At 39.2% G+C, this 16,903-nt stretch overlaps 6 protein-coding genes across 6 annotated transcripts in view; 5 read left to right on the forward strand and 1 right to left on the reverse strand.

Annotated features, from left to right (window-relative positions):
• Positions 1-16,903, reverse strand: part of LOC145701320 (uncharacterized) — a 29,880-nt gene that overhangs the window by 2,131 nt on the left and 10,846 nt on the right. The gene's annotated exons all lie outside the window — the stretch shown is intronic.
• Positions 911-2,057, forward strand: LOC145705003 (isoaspartyl peptidase/L-asparaginase-like). Its single transcript, XM_081782455.1, has 5 exons — positions 911-1,089; positions 1,128-1,254; positions 1,297-1,517; positions 1,565-1,843; positions 1,885-2,057. Exons 1-5 carry the CDS (start codon positions 930-932, stop codon positions 2,055-2,057), a joined length of 960 nt encoding a protein of 319 aa, XP_081638581.1. The 5' UTR covers positions 911-929.
• Positions 4,800-5,853, forward strand: LOC145705013 (uncharacterized). The gene is made up of 6 exons (XM_081782464.1): positions 4,800-4,881; positions 4,941-5,091; positions 5,239-5,354; positions 5,402-5,536; positions 5,599-5,698; positions 5,739-5,853. The coding sequence occupies exons 2-6, from the start codon at positions 5,028-5,030 to the stop codon at positions 5,825-5,827; spliced, it is 504 nt and encodes a 167-aa protein (XP_081638590.1). The 5' UTR covers positions 4,800-4,881; positions 4,941-5,027; the 3' UTR covers positions 5,828-5,853.
• LOC145705007 (neuronal acetylcholine receptor subunit alpha-7-like) lies at positions 6,459-7,426 on the forward strand. The gene is made up of 2 exons (XM_081782460.1): positions 6,459-6,888; positions 6,933-7,426. The coding sequence occupies exons 1-2, from the start codon at positions 6,543-6,545 to the stop codon at positions 7,424-7,426; spliced, it is 840 nt and encodes a 279-aa protein (XP_081638586.1). The 5' UTR covers positions 6,459-6,542.
• LOC145705008 (arylsulfatase I-like) lies at positions 7,452-12,742 on the forward strand. Its single transcript, XM_081782461.1, has 9 exons — positions 7,452-7,648; positions 10,790-11,020; positions 11,064-11,107; positions 11,154-11,344; positions 11,386-11,736; positions 11,802-12,105; positions 12,148-12,472; positions 12,515-12,632; positions 12,689-12,742. The coding sequence occupies exons 1-9, from the start codon at positions 7,452-7,454 to the stop codon at positions 12,740-12,742; spliced, it is 1,815 nt and encodes a 604-aa protein (XP_081638587.1).
• On the forward strand, positions 12,981-14,901 carry LOC145703129 (uncharacterized). Its single transcript, XM_081780443.1, has 6 exons — positions 12,981-13,274; positions 13,321-13,534; positions 13,576-13,829; positions 13,871-14,210; positions 14,257-14,570; positions 14,614-14,901. The coding sequence occupies exons 1-6, from the start codon at positions 13,194-13,196 to the stop codon at positions 14,893-14,895; spliced, it is 1,485 nt and encodes a 494-aa protein (XP_081636569.1). The 5' UTR covers positions 12,981-13,193; the 3' UTR covers positions 14,896-14,901.

Genomic DNA, 16,903 nt, shown 5'->3' on the forward strand with positions numbered 1-16,903 from the left:
GATGTGCACGTATATAAGGATCAATGTTGACATCATTGATACGCAGAATTAAAAATTAAACGGTTTTTGCTCAAATGTAGCCAAATTATCACCAAAGAATGCTTTTGCACATTGGCCGTCGATTTACTGAGCAGAAATGATGAAAAGAAAAGATTTCCGAAAGAGACTTTTGAGAAAAGACACGCCAAGGCGACTTTTTCAGGACGAAACAGGTGAGCCTTTTTTTCCTTTTTGAAATTCTAGAGAAAAAAAACGATTTAGGGACAAGAACATTCCAACGATCATCAATATTTGTTATGAGTTATTAATAGATAAGGAAGGCTAGAAGACTAGGCGCTGTCCATTCAATATGAATTTGATTTGACAAAAATACAGTAGCCCGTTAATTTATAATAAAGATCTCTAACAATCAAAGACCCGACAAAAAAGGAGGAAAAACAGATGATGAAGGAAGTCCACCGAGCTTCGATCAAAAAGAAACGGTTGGAAAAAGACTGTAATCATCTGTCTTATTTTTTCATTTTCTAGAGGCCGTGCTAGAGATTCGAATGTCACGGAAGAAAGCAACACATCAACTGCTAGTTTTTGTTACCTCGGCCATATTCAAGGAAAATGACAGAGACGATGCTACTTGGTATTTTAGATCAAAAGAGTAGAAAAAATCATCATCGAAAAAGAAACGAATGAATATTTTATCGGCGTACCAATCTACTGGCTGCTTGCGATCTATAGCTTCTTGGTGTTTCTGGTATTGCCGCTACTTGTGCAGACGTTTCTTGTCCCATTTTTTGTTCAAAGCAAATAAATTATTTTAACGCTGATATTGTCATTTCAATGAGTCATAAAACCAACGGAGACCGCACCATTTTTGAAATAGTTTTCTTCTTGATCAAACCGTTCCACGCCCAGATTTTGAGTTCACTGAAAAGATGGTGAAGCTGAAAATAATTTGCCACGGCGGAGCTTGGAGTATCCCAGACGATGCAAAAGAGAAATCACTCGAAGGAATTCAACGAGCCGCTAGAGCTGGAATCGAAGCTCTCAAAAAAGGAGACAAGTCGGAAGACGCTGTTGTTTCAGCCGTTACAGGTATGATAAAATGATTAAGACGGAGAGTGAATTTTAAGTGATGGAGAACGATCCGATTTTCAACGCTGGACATGGCGGTTCTTTGACCAGGGATGGGACTGTCGAGCTTGATGCTATGGTCATGCGCGGGAGGGACTCTTCTATTGGTGCTGTTGCGGCTCTCAGGTAAGAGAGATCAAGAAATCAAAAAAAAAGATAGATCTTCAGAAATGTTAAAAATGCTTGCCAAGTCGCTCGAAAAGTAATGGATTCTGAGCACACCCTGATTGTTGGCCCTGGAGCCACTGAATTCGCCAAAGAAAAGGGATTCGAAATCATTGATGATTCAACTCTGGTCACTCCCTATGAAAAAGCTGCGTTGGAGAAGATTCGTCATTACGGAACTGGAGTAGAGTCGATTTTCAAAGCTGGTGAAGCTCATGATACAGGTAAAGAAAACAATCTTGGTTGTATCTTACTATATTTTTTTCTGTAGTTGGCGCTGTCGGTTTTGACGGAGAAGGGTTCTCCTGTTGCACAAGTACTGGTGGCGTCACATTTAAACGACCCGGACGAGTCGGCGACTCTCCACTCGCCGGAAGCGGTGGCTGGGCTGACGGAGGAGCTGCTTGTTCAACCACTGGCCACGGGGAAGGAATAACCAAGGCACTTCTTGCTCATCGCGTCGTCTGGGGCTGCGGTGCTGATCAAAGTAGAGCTTCGGCTGCAGTCGACGATGCACTTGATTTTATGAAGACGCAGATTGGATCACAAGGTAAAGAGAAGCATACCAGCTCATAGGAAGAGTATTTTTAGGCGGTGCAATTTGCCTGACTCGAGCTAGTTTTGGCGTCGGATTTAATACGAAAAGAATGCCCTGGTGCTACATCAGCTTTGATACAGAAACTCGAGAAGAAGAATGCATCTTTGGAATCGAACCTGCGAGTCTTGATCAACGAGAAATGCCTGAAATTATAGTTTGCCAATAATAATACCAAACATGACCGTTTTTTGTCCTATGGGTGGGGTTGCGCCAGTGGGAAAATGGACTTTTTTTGCACTTAACCTGGAGGGATGAAATTTTGTGGATATATTTCTGAGGTCCTAATCAAGAAAAAAATCAAAAAAAATTTTCGAAAAATTAAGGGTATAGGGGTTGAAAAATCGATTTTTTCATTTTTGCAAAATTAAGCCTGAGAAAACCTAGACTATCATTTAAAAAGCTCAAAAATGATTTTTTCGAGTCGAAAAAAAGTCGAAGCGAGATAATAAATCCGCAAATAAAGAAATTTAAATTATAAAAAATTTGGATAGAAACCATAAAAAAAGGAAAAACTTGAATAATTTGTATTTTCACCTCGAATGGGTGTGGGTGGGGTTGGGGACATAACTGAGATTGATCACCTCAGAGTCCAACGCCGATCTAAAGCCCCTAAAATTTAAAAATCAAGGAACGGGGCTGAGACGGCCCGAAGGGCCGTCAAGCCCTTAAATTTAAAAATCAAGGAACGGAGCTGAGACGGCCCGAAGGGCCGTCAAGCCCTTAAATTTAAAAATCAAGGAACGGAGCTGAGACGGCCCGAAGGGCCGTCAAGCCCCTTAAATTTAAAAATCAAGGAACGGGGCTGAGACGGCCCGAAGGGCCGTCAAGCCCCTTAAATTTAAAAATCAAGGAACGGGGCTGAGACGGCCCGAAGGGCCGTCAAGCCCTTAAATTTAAAAATCAAGGAACGGGGCTGAGACGGACCGAAGGGCCGTCAAGCCCTTAAATTTAAAAATCAAGGAACGGGGCTGAGACGGCCCGAAGGGCCGTCAAGCCCCTTAAATTTAAAAATCAAGGAACGGGGCTGAGACGGCCCGAAGGGCCGTCAAGCCCTTTAAATTTAAAAATCAAGGAACGGGGCTGAGACGGCCCGAAGGGCCGTCAAGCCCCTTAAATTTAAAAATCAAGGAACGGGGCTGAGACGGCCCCTTCTATTCATTTTTAACATTATTTATTATATTTTTCAAAATTTTCGGCCAAAACGGAAATTTTCAAATCGCCCGCATTTTCGTTGCCGGGCGTTGCCGGACGAGATTTGACTTGATATGTAGACAGCATCGTCTGAGCTTTCTTTTGGTGGTGTCAGTTTGGTTGGCCAAGCTTGGCCACGTGAGAAAATCGGCAAAACGTGCGAAAAACCCGGTATTTTTTGAAAAAAATCCCAATTGACCGTCAAAAATTCAAAAATTTATAATTTTTACCATTTTTTATGAAATTTTCGCCAATTTTCACACATAGTCCCGTAGTTTCAGCCATTTTGAAAAACAAACCGTTTTCGGCCGAAATCCCACCAGCGCAACCCCACCTATGGGCCATAGGCTATGGCTTTCCTAAGTTCAAAAAATATATGCTCAAATCGGGGAAAGCCGAAGGCTCATCAAAAGAAAGACAAAAAGATGGGGGAATTGGATTTGTCAGCTGATCGGACACGTCCGTCACTACGTGCAAATGTAGTTTGTCTTTTGCCATGAATAATTTATCGGAGAAACGATTCCGTGCCGTTTGCGAAAGTCAAATTAGCCTGATGTTGACCTGTTTGACCATGAAATGAGAAAAGAGACGAGAATAGAAGAAAAAAAAATGCTTCAAGACAAAAATATCAAGTCTTAGTTGATTTTCATAAAAAATTGTTTTGGTTTTTTTTTTGCTGTTTTAGGCGAATCACAAATTTCCTCCAAATTTGATATTAAAGCTTCCTGTATTAAGGATATACCCCATAAAATTGAACTTTTATAGCGCCGAAATGCGACGTAATCTCGAGTAAATAAAAATTTAAGTTATTTCTTCGCTGATAAGAACTAGTTTTAGGGTGCTAGAATCATTTGTTTGTGACTAGCAATATCTTTCCATATCACTGTAGCGGATAGCAAATGAGGTCTATTGAGCAAGATCAAAAACTAATTTTCGAAAATTTTCGTTTTTTTTCTTGCTTTTTAGAAAATTTTTCGCTTCGCTTTCGCTTCGCTTTCGCTTCGCTTTTGCTCTAAATTTTTGAAAAATTTTCGCTTTCGCTTTTCATTTTTGGCCAATATCGAGACCCCTGGAGCCGTTGAAAGTCGACACTTTGGATTTCACTTGTTAAAAGTACTTCTGATCGTACATTGTTGACCGAAGAACTAATTCGATAAATTTAAATTGATAATAAACGTCTTTGTGAAGCTGAATAATTAGCGTTAGTCGGGAGAAAATGTTTTTCCTTCTGGTCTCTCGAAGGTGACGTCCATCCTGCATCGAATGAATTTTTCAGCGCTTTGGATCGAAGTGGATAAATCTTTTAATGGATTTTAGATTGCGCACTATGGAAAGATATGATCGACTTTTCCCGAAGCTGAAACTTTGAGATTTCTTTTTTACGAAGAATTTTTCTGCCGAGAAAGAATGATTTTTAAGAAGTTCGCTTTGAAAGAATATTTCGAGCTTTTTTGCCAATTTTTTGTATTTTATCGATAACTCAATAATTTTCGATGTAAAATTTTCTGAACGAAAATTCATTTGACACCCTTATCGCTTGAAAAAAGTAGCTTTTAATATGATTTTTCTATTAAAAAGAAGTTTTAATCAAAATCAATTTAGCATTGTCAGTCCCCTTAAATTTGACCCTGCCTCGGCATCATTTTTGAGCATATCTGTCAGGACTATCTAATTCAGCGAATATCTGTAGTGCGAACTAATTTATTCATTCCCAACCAAGGGCGAGAACAAATCCAGACTTCCAAAAGTAGGAGAATTATCGGAGAAAAGAAGGGAATAGACAAACTAATTGGTTTCAGGTAATTCTCTGAATTTATGGCCTCTAAATTGGCCCGCACGCCTCCAAAATGCTTTTCAGAGGTCAAAACTGGTCCGTTTTCATCTCAGAAGGTTCACCATTTTTCAACGAAGAGAGAGATAGAATTTAAGATTGAGAGAGAAGAGTATGAACAAGTCAATGAATCTTCCGGGCAATAATGTTAGTACGTCCGAAAGTCTTCAATTCAAAGGTAAAACCATAAGAGGCCTGTTTTTCCGTTCAATAAGCCATATTTTATTGATGAAAAGATGAAATTTAAAGAATAAGTACAACATCATCGTGCTTGAAATTAATCAAAAACCGAGGTTATGATAATTTGGAATCTGATAATTTTTAGTTCTTGTGAAAAAACGAAGCCAAAAACCAAGGCGAAAAATTTATGTTATAATGACGATTGGCTCAATTTTAATGACCATTGGGTTGGTGCTTACTGTAATGCATTTCACTAAGGAGGTAGGCCCAGGGCTCGTCTTTACTGATTAGCATAATTTGGTCGGCAGGATATTTTGGGACTAGAAGAAGCGAAAAGACTGTTCAATTCTATGCCTACTGAGCCGCCGATTACATACAAGTCGGAATCGATTAATATTTCTGAAATTATGGACAATCCAGAAGAATTGACAAAATACACAGCAGTAAGTGCTCTCCCCTTAATTGAAGGGGGAAAATAATGAAATCTTTTATATGAAATTTTTAGCTGAAAGTTGAAGAAAGCAAAATCGCAGCCTACCCAGCTGAACTGCCGACAAAAACGATCAATCCATTGTCGCTGCCGTTCTTTATGGCTTCGACTATTAGTAAGATTTCATTTCTTCAACCCTTTCTTGACAACTTTAGTTGTTTCATTTGGAATCGTCTTCATTCTCGTCGGAACAACTTGGTGGAAAATCGTCGTCGACAAAGAAAATGCAAAGAACAAAGGCTAGTTTTCTTCTGTTATGTAAATTTGCTCGAATAAAAATTTTGAATAAACTGTACGATTCATCAACAAAACGGGCAAAATCAAATTCGCGCCCGTCTGATCCGTAGAAGATTAAAAGCGGACGCGCTAATAAAGTTTTGTCCAAAAAAGATTGAATTTTAATTTGCATCTGGTCGACCCTCGATCAATACGCACCCTTCTTTCCAACCTTTTTTTCCATAAATCAAGCAAAAAATGCGCTTTTGGTACGTTTTTCCCTTTTTAACATTTGGGTTTTATGAAGAAAATGTGCTGATTGAGAGGCTTTTTAATGGATACAGGCTGGATATAAAGAACAACAGTTACTGTCAGAGAAAATATCAAGGAGTCGAGGTTGAAGATGTTCCTGATTCTTGCGTTGAATACGTCAAGAAATGAGTTTCGCAGAAATTTTCTTTTTTGTCAGTTAAATCAAAAGAATCTCTCGTCTTTTCCAAGGAAAAACTCGTCAAAAGGACAAAATCGCGGCATACAACAAGTTTTCCCGGCCAGTTTTCAACATCAAGGACTCCGTCAATGTCACCATGTCCGTAACCCTCCTTCAACTTGTCGAATTGAACGAAAGAAAGCAATTTTTAACAACGTCCGTCATGTTTAACATTCGTTGGAAAGACCAGTATCTTTCCTGGCGTCCAAGTTTGAACTCGAATATTACCTCGATAGTCGTCCCGGCGGGGAAGATGTGGAAGCCGGACATTTTGCTCTATCAGAGCATCAAGGAGCAATTTGACCAAAAACAGGACCAAGAGGGGAGCGACTACGACAACATCGTCGTCCACCATTCCGGAAACTGCACATGGCTCCCTCCTGATAAATTGAAGAGTTCCTGCTCTCTCGACATGAAATACTTTCCATACGACACGCAGGTCTGCGAGATGAAATTCGGATCGTGGAGCTACAGGAAGCACCTGCTCAGGTTGAACATGGAAACGACTACAAGCAAACACACAGGGGAAGTCATGGCGATTCATATTGATGAGAATCAATTCATCAACTCGACCGCCTGGGAGATTTTAAAGACAGAAGGTGACGAAGATGACACTTGAGCTGATTTTAAAGAAATATTTTAGGGACTCTGAATGATACCTCCTATGACTGCTGCGAAGGAATCTATCAAGACATCACGTACAAAATCTATCTCAAGAGATTCACTTACTTTCCATCAATGACCCTAGGTACTTATGATCCCATCCTTCTTCGAGCAATTTTAGTCCTCCCCTGTATTCTCTGCGCCCTGCTCATCCTCTGCACTTTCTTTCTCCCAGCTCAAAGCGGTGAAAAAATCGTCCTCTCGATAACGATTCTCCTCGCGATGGTATTTTTCATGGCTCAATTGAGTTCTAAGACTCCTCGAATGCCAAATACGCTTCCAGTGATTGGCCAATTCTTCGTCTCTTCCTGCTGTCTGATCAGTATATCGATGGCGTTTACTGTTATTAGTCTGAAATTCTACCACAATAAGGGACGAAGAGGAATGGGGAGGATTTTCCGGTTCATTTTTCTTCAGGAAATTGGTCAAAAACACCAATTTTTTGCCCAAAAAGCTCAAATTACAACCAAATAATGAGTTTCTGCCGGCATGTTACAACATGGAACCCTTGCCAAAGGCTGACGAAGTTGTTTTCCCATCCGTTCGTGATTCTGACCCCCTTCCTATTGGAATGAAAAACGGGCCGGCAGCCCATCTTTACCGAGAAATCCGTTTCATCGCCAATAAAATCAGAAAACGAGACATGGCGCTCAAGTACGAGAGCGAATGGAAATATGCATCCGCCGTTATGGACCGGTAACAGCCAAGAAAAGAATCTCAAGAATTTCTATTTAGCCTTTCCGCGACTGTTATTGCTTCTGGACTTGTCCTTGCCTTCTTCTTAACTATCTTTTCTGCTTCTCAAAGATCAGATTATTGATGAAAAAAATATACGGTATATCGGGCTTTATTTGATCGAATACTTTTATAAAAACTTATGTACAGAAAAATTCGTCAACAGGAAAAACTATCGGCCGCTCAAATTTTCCAAATATATGAGTAATGTTGATAACTTTTGCTGATGATATTTTTTCTCCATCCCATTCAAGTTTCTCCACATTATAACTAAGTTCAATAATTAAGGCATATTTTTGAGAAAACATACCCGCTGACAAGAAAGATCGTATTTCCGATTCGCTTTGGGGAAGAGTATTTATGCTTACATTTAATTGAATGATGGCTGTATAAGGAAAATTCTTACATATTCATTAAGCTGCCCAACGACGGTCCATTCTGAGTCGCGAAACAGATATATATCCTTTGAAGCGGCATTTTCGTTGCCACCTCCCATCACCATTAACCCATCATAAATTCCGATGCAGGAATGGACGTAAATTTTTCTACAAATCATCAAATTAAAAAATATGAAAATCGATAAACTTCGGAAAATCAGACAGTTCTGTCCAAAAAGCGCCGTCAAATTTCTCCACTTTTTTGTAGCCATCAGAAAGTGCGGAGCCGACAGCAATTTTTTCGTCCTTGTAGAGCGCCAAACATGAGGCTTGGTGTGAGTATTTTGTCGCCGGTTTTATTGAAACAGAATAGCCATCAAATTCTTCGCATTATTTGTATTCTTCGGCGGGAAAGCAAATCAATGCTGAAAAGAAGAAACATGCAAGATAAAAGCGACTTTATTATTTCTTCTTATTCTACTTATTCTATTATTATTCTACTTGTCCTTTACCTGATTGTTGATCCGCAGCCGTTACTGCAGCAGAGTTGAAGAAATAATCATTCCTGAGTTTCACATTTAATTCCTGGATTTCACAGTCGTTTATCATCGCAATCTATTTTCACAAGAAATAAAATTATTTGTAAGCTCTGTTTTACACGAAATTCATATTCTTCGTATCCACCAAAAATGTATACTTTTCCGCGAATCAAAGCAGAAATCGAAGCGTAAAGGTAGTGACCTTCATGATTTGAAGGAGGCATTTCGATTTTGCGAGAATTCTCGCTTCCGTCTGGTTTGAGAACGTAGCTCAGGAACTCAGTTTGAGAGTTGTAACCAGAAATAACCATCAAGGAATTTTTTTCGCGTCCGAAACAGTTTTCGTTTTCGACTTGCAGCTCTTCGATCTCTGTTTTATAAACTGACAATTTTCCTTCGAGTATTACTTTTTCACTTTCTTCTTGCTGGAGATCATTTTTCAAGTCCTAGCGATTTTTATTTATAATATGCTTTAATTTTCAATGAAACCGTTGTAGCTCTTTGGCATCGCGCCGTCTCTTCCTTGATTTCATTCCTTAAATTTTCCATGTCACTTTTGCATTGGTCGATTTCGCTTTGAAGATCAGAATTTCTTAATAAACAAATCAAATCAAGCCAAATCAAAAAACGACTATTTACCTGATTCTTTCGATATCCAAATTTTCCTGAATCGAGCTTTTCTCCCTTTTTGCTATTTCTAAATCTCCTTTCATTTCCGTCAAAGCAGCCTGTTCTTCATCTGTTTTCGATCTTATGAGCTCCTCGTTCTCAGCGATCAAGTCGGCATTCTCAGTTTTCAGCCTAACAATTTCCGCCTCTAATTTTTTATGACTTTTTTATGATTTTTCTCCAAAGAACCTTTTTCAGTTTGACCTTGAAGCCTTTTCCATATACTGTAATTTCTCGATTTGAGTCTGAATCAACAATTTGTCGTTGAAATTTGAATGAACTCTGTCTTACCGCATTTTCTCGTTGGAAAGCTTTTCATTCTCATTTTTCAAACTCGCCAAATTTTCAGAGAGACTCTTCGATTTTCGATGAAGATCTTCAATTTCAGCTTTCAAATGCTGGTTTTCGCGTTTATAACCATTTGCGTGCTCCTTAAGATCCTCAACCATTATTCTTTTATCGAGTTCCGAAAGCAAATAATATAAACAAAACATCTGTTTTGGAACCTTCCCGATATTGCTCAAGATCGAGGACCGTTGTTTTTGTGCAACCGCTTTTGGATTCTTCGTTCTGCCAGCAAGGACATGTTTCTAGCTCACGCCGAAGCTCATACTGGCACTCCTCCATGCATTCATAAAAATGGCAATCTCGTGAGCAGCGCTCGAATTCCTCCTCAGCCGCTTTCTTGCATTTTGCGGCCCTGTTTCTGGCAATTTTGCTGTGCCTTTGCTGCTTTTGCAAAAGGCTGGGCAAGAAAAATCAAGGCTGCAGATCTTTTTCAAGGTTTATGACTCAACGCATAAAATATTATGTCATATGATGTTTAAAACAGAAAATTTTAACCTGTTCATTTGTTGCTGAAATCAGCTCCACAAAAAGAAGAAGAAATACAATCATTTCTCTCTTGAAAAAAATCTGAGGCTGGTTGCTAAGGCTATTAACGCAGTGAGTCATCTTCTGAGTACAGGTTCGCTTTAACCCACTGAGAATTTGTTGCTGCTTGATTTCAGACAGCATCGTGGACGAATTTGGAAGAAGAGGTTTTGAGGACTTCTTTGAGCTCTTTTTGCATTTGCTCTTTTTTATGAAGTCTTTCAAGTCTTCTGACTTCTTAGTATCATGTTCGTATAATTGGTAGTGCCGTGAAGGTCAGTTTTAATGGTGCATTTCTTTTATTGTCGCAATTTTTGGATGGTGTCACAAGCGAGAACGAGAGAATGATATTACGGAGCCTCCTGCTTATAAAATGTATTCAAGTTGAAGCGCAGGTACCAGAGAACCAACCGAATATTATCTTTGTGATCACGGATGATTTGGGATGGTCCGACGTGAGTTGGAACAATAAGCAGCTGAAATCGACACCTTTTATGGCGGATTTGATTGAAACGGGCCGAGCATCGTCGTTAAGGAACTCTTATGTAACGCACAGGATCGGCTCAAATATTTCTATCACCAGAAATGGGCCATTACTAATGGCCGGTTCTTCCAGTATGAGTTCCAGTACAAGCCTCAGAAAGATGCAGTCCGTCGCGGGCTCAATTTTTAACAGGCCGGTATGCCTTTCGATACGGACTTGGATCTGACCCGATTTCTCCTGTTAATCCGATCGGTCTAAGTACAAACGAAAAGATTCTGCCTGAGTTTTTAAAGGAAATTGGATACAGTACTCATGCTGTTGGAAAGTGGCATCTTGGATATTGCAATGATTCCTATGTGCCCCATAATCGAGGATTCGACTCTTTTCTTGGGTTCGTAGTTCAATTACTTCACTCAAAAAATTTCGTATTTTAGCCATTACCGAGGAGGTGTCGATTATTTCACCCACTCTAATGAAGGTGAAATTTCCATATTTTTTTTGCTTCCTTCGAATAAAAATTTAAGCACCAGGAACATACCTCAATCACTTTCTCAACGGAGAGCCACACATCCCTGAAGGAGGTTTCGACTATGCCACCTATGCCTGGAGCAATAGAACAAACAAGATCTTGAGAGAAAGCTTGGGTCAGCCGAATTTTGTCTATTTGGCGTTCAATGCTCCTCATGAACAAGTTGCTGCTCCCCAAAATTTAGTGGTAAGAAGCAGAAAGAAAGCTTATTGGATGAATTAAAATAGGATGAGATGAATGCTCTGTATCCCGACATGCCAGCTACTCGGCAAGTCCACCTTGCTGCCGTTAAATCCATTGATATCGCGATGCAAAGCGTCATTGAAGAAGCATCCAAACTCGATCGCGAAACCATCATTATCTTCCATTCTGACAACGGCGGCTCTATCCAAGCGTATGGGGGCGACGCTGAAGGTCCTCGAGCTTGTAACTTTCCGTACAAGGGTTACAAGAGCGTCTTGACTGAGGGAGGAACTTTGAGTCCGACTTGGGTCTACTCGACAAAAAGGGAGTTTCACTCGCGATACATTGATGGAATGATCCATATCATGGATTTTTTCCCGACAATTCTCCATTGGGCAGGAAAAGGGCTTCAATCACTATCTGATTTTTTTCTCAAATTTTCGATAAAAGTGTAAAAAAGCCAAGAAAAGGCTTCGACAAGCAGATGCCAAGAAATCTCGATGGAATTGATCAATATGATCTATTCGAAAATGCTTCAGTCACCAAAATTCGAGATCGATTCATTTACGGACTCCTCCACAATTGGGATAATAATAATCTTCAATGGAAAACGAGCTATGCCGTCCGATACGGAGATTACAAGTTTATGAATTATCAAACTGAGCTGATCGGAAACACTCAGTGTCCAGAAGGCTGGTCTAATAATCGACATGAGAAGTATCTTTTTCCGTATAAGAAAAAAAGAACCACAATGATGAACAAAGGTCAGTTTTCTCATCAAAATCATGTTGGTCATTTAATTTTAGTTTGGGAAATTTCTGATGCTGAGCCAAACAAGGAAACTGGCGAGATCAAACCCGATCCTGGCTTCTCCTTATACAACCTCAAAAACGACCCTTTTGAGACGAGAAATTTGGGCACAGGAGAAGATAGCAAAAAATACAAAAAGATCTACATGGATCTCATGAACGATATCCAATCATATGTCGTCGAAGAAATTCAAAAAGGGGTTGAATATCCAGTCACTGGAAAGATGAACGGAAACCTCCTCTCAAAAATTTTCAAGAAAATACCTGTTGACGAGAGATCGGAGCATTATTTCGAGACCGGTCGAATTATTCCTTTTGACAGGTAAAGATGAAGAAGCCAATTTTTCTTCATATTTAATGCTAGCGCAACCCAAGAGTCGACTGGCCTTGATGGTTATCTTGGAACCAACTGGTGCCTGAACAACCTTGATGATGCTCTATTAACTCAAATGTACCATGATGCTGTTTTGAACGATCAAGAGGTAGTCGGCGACTACTAGTCGCTAAGAATTTTATGTCTATATTTTTTATTTTCTAGAGACTCGCTGACATGATCAACTTATATTTATGGGATGGTTACGGTCCAGAATGAGCTACTCGATTTTCTATGCAAGAAACAACCTTATGAAATAAATTAATAAAATTTTTTTCTCTTGATATTCGCTCATTCTCAAATTTAATTTTTGAATGACAAGGGTAAGTCTCTGCCCTTTTCGTCTATTCATTTGAAATGCTGCTGATGCTCGTAAAAAGCTCGAGCGGTCCCAATTAGTCGATTGGTAGCTGGGATCAATCTTCCATGAAATGGGCCTGTTCATGGCCGCCAGCTCATTACCTTATTCATAAACAAGCTACCAACTAGTTTCTCCAAAACTTGAGAGAAAACCTAAATCCTTGAAAGCAGGAAAACCGCCGGAGTCATCGGATTTGCCCCTGGGCTGAGAGACCTGCTTATTTGAAGATGATTGATTGAACAGAGCCGAGGATAAGATAACACAAATATCTTCTCAGCCAGTGCAATTTGAATAAGATTAAGAGAAAAAATGGATCCAGCAGGGTTTATTTCAGCATTGGGAGATGAAAGCTCGAAGAATCAACATACAGTTGTTGTTGAATTTACAGAGGTAAGATGATTGACTGTTGAAGTTTACAATTGTATATAATTTTAAGGATACAGTGATACATTTTGTCGGCTGTTACGGCTTCCTTCTTATTGGCTTGATTCTTCAATTATCAGGAAGCATTACAGAACAGATCAACTGTATAAACTCCCAGAGTCCAGTCGACAATGGCCTTTCTCGCGAAACAGTTGCTTACGTAAATAATTTTTGCTGGATGGCGGAAAACGAAAATGGACAGAACTTTGTCGAGTTTGAAAACCCAGGTCAGTGATTGAAAAATGAGGCTCAAGTCAAGTTTTTCTAGAGCTCGATGCGCGATGGTATGTCGACCACCTATCAAAAATCTTCTTCTTGATTTCCATTTGCTTCCACATTCCGAAAATTGCCTGGAGCTTGAGCGTCGGGGGCATCCTTAATTCGTACATGGGATACACCAGGTTGTTACTGGATATCGTCAAGCAGAAGCTGGAGTCAATTCCAAAAGATGGTATTTGGGGCGGAACTCAAAAATATCACCCCGGACGGGCTTTTGATCCTGATTCCAAGCTTTTTAGCCAGGTAAAATTTTATTTTCAATTCTTGTTTACAATTTTTTCTAGCGCCAAAAATATGAGCCTTTGAGAATGTCAAGTTTTCTTCAAAATGTTGGGGAAGGAGCAGCATCCTTAGAAGATATGCTCGAAGGATCAGACACAAGCTCCGTCAAAGAAACTCAAACGAGCTGTTTATGCAGCAGTTCGAAAAAGAAGACTGCAAAGAGTGACGTAGAAGACCCTCTCATGGATCAATCCGAGTCATTTTGCTGCCTGGGAAATAGATGCAAAAACGTCTGCAAGATGAACGATCGCGCGCTTGTTGGGAAACTCATGTATCGAAACTTCAGTCACATGAATGTCGTCCCGCTTATTGTCTCCATTCACAAAGTTACATACATACAAGGTACTCAATTCTTCTTCCGGCAAAAAAGTCTCAATTCTTCTTTCAGACGCAGCAACATCCCATCATCAAGTCCTCTACGACGGTAAAAACGACCCTCATCCGAACATCAATCCCTATCGCCACGGAGTTCTCTGGTGCATTTTAAAAATGTGGGCTTGCCAAGGAAATTTCAACGGGAGCGTCTTGTACAAAAAATATCTCATTCGAACACTTTCAAATTTCGTCCTGAGTGTTGGTCTATTAGTGCCAGCAATTATTTGCGGAAAACCATTTATACTGGGATGGAATGATATTCCGGAAGAAATGGATTGCATTATCCCGACAAAGGGGCAGCAGATTCAAGCGACTTGTATTTTACCCGTTTGTTTCACCATCCATTTTACCGCTAAATAAACATTTTCAGACGGTTGGCGATGTCTACATCCCTCTCATCATCGCAATTCTCTTCCTTGCTATCAATACCGCTATCTCCTTTTGGGTCATTGTCACTGTTTTTATTCGCCCAAACACTTCATCAATTGGTTACAACTTTTTATCGTACATTTTCGACGATGCTCTTGGCTACTCGCTTCTTTGGCAACGGCCAAATAAAAACCCGCTGCAGAAAGAAATGATGAAGGCGTCAGTTGATCAGAGCCTTCCTGTTACTATTGAGTGTCTGTTGAAAGACAAAAAAGATAAATAAAGCCTAAATATGATTGCTTACAGTTTTATTTCTTTTTGTTTGACGAGCAAGTAAATGAGTTTTTCACATTTTTTTTCGGCAGTTATATATCCGTTCCATGGAGTTACCTTAGTGCTCTTTGAGTAAAGATCTGAACATCGTTTAAATGATTAGAGGACAAAGTAAGCTAACAATCAACACACTCTTCAAAGATCATGTTCAGGTCAAACATAGACAAGGCCTGGGTCGAAGCGAAGATAATGAAGAAAAAATTCATCGCTTTTCTTTTTTTAATCTCTTCTGTATGCTTTCTTATCGCGGGTCTTTTATAAGCTACACTTTATCTAAATTTTTAACAAGTAATTATCAACGATGCTGCAACTGAGAATAATTAAATCTAGCCCACTGACAATATGGCATCATGGAAATGTTCTCATATTAGCGGACTAATGTGGCACTGAATTGAGAAAAATCGATATCGGACTCTTTTTTATGTCATTTGTAGAACAAGAATGTTCAACTGATCACTTTCATTCGAAAGGTTTTTTATATAGGCGAATTTGTTTTTAATTATAAACAAGCAATAATTGTCAAGGGTGCGGAAACAAAAACGAGAATTATTTAATTTGAGCATTGGCAATCAGACATCATCCTTTAGGATCATCTACTTGGTCGAGACTGTCAGCCAAGCCTTATTCAATGCATATTGTATGATTTTCGTATGAATGATCATTTTTATTACCAAATAAGAATAGTCGACTAACAAGGAAGCAGGTTTGCAGTGAAAACATGATGGCATAATGAGCTCTAAAAGTGTGTTACACACTGATTTTCTTGAAGCTAACAAGTAGGTTGATCATCTCATCACATTTTTCTTCAGCAGATTCGTACCCATTCCAAGGGGTTTCCTCGGAACCTTTTGTATACATGCCTGAAATCATCAATTTAATTGAAATCAAACACTTATAACTGGCTCTTTACGTTCAAATAGGGAGTAGAAATTTACCTTCAAGGCATTCCCTGTAGATTTTATTCAAATCATACATCGACAAAGCTTGGCTAAAAGCAAAAAGGAAACAGAAAAAATTCATTATTTTGTTTTAGCTCTTATTCGAATCTAGATGATGATGTCGAGTAAGATCTGTGCGATGACTTTTATAGAAAGATTGGCTTTAAATTATCCACGAACAATTATCGAGGAAGGAGCAACTATTGACCAGCAGGTACCGATAGATATCCACCGTGAAATAATTAATCTGATACTGTACTTGATACGTGTCAATGAGACTCAATCATTCATCAGCAATCGTCCGAATCTGCACTCTTTGGAACGACGGTTTTTATTCAACACACAGTGGTATAAAAGCTTTTTGAAAATATCATCAGGCGGATATTTTTGATTTATCGATGTACATTTGCAGGAGGTTTTCGCATTCGCGGTCGACGTCTTGTAGGAATCGGAAGTAATTGTCTCCATTTTCGCTCAAGTATTTTGCATACATTCCTAAAATAAATTTAAAAAAAAAATCCGAAAAAATCAAGTGTTATTCTCTTACCATCGATACAATCTTCATAAATCGAATTCAATTCATAAAACGACATTGCCTTGGAACCAAGAACAAATAAAATTGCACAGCTTGTGACTTTCATTTCTACCTTGAAACGTTTCTTGTCAAGAGACACTTATAAGACGCACTCTTGAATAAGAGACGAATGATTGTCCGCAAATCGGTGCAAATTTAATTGATCTGAATCAGGTTCCTGGTACTCTGACAATTCAAAATTTATCTGGTTTTCTTATTGTCACCGCTTGGACCGGGAAATTGTTGTAATTTAATTTGACATTGTTATCAAGATCATAAAATTTAAGTTCAAGAGCTGAAGGTCGTTCTGGAATAAAGAAAAAGTAGACAACGAAAGACGAAATCTAAAAATGTTTACAATCCAGGGCAACAGAATTGGGTCAAGATTGTCAGAAAAAATAGACAGGGACAAAGAGCGACAAGAATGATAGTCAGTATACTCAGAC

The sequence above is a fragment of the Oikopleura dioica genome, chromosome PAR (genome assembly GCF_907165135.1).
Source record: "Oikopleura dioica chromosome PAR, OKI2018_I68_1.0, whole genome shotgun sequence".
NCBI classification, from domain to species: Eukaryota; Metazoa; Chordata; class Appendicularia; order Copelata; family Oikopleuridae; genus Oikopleura; species Oikopleura dioica.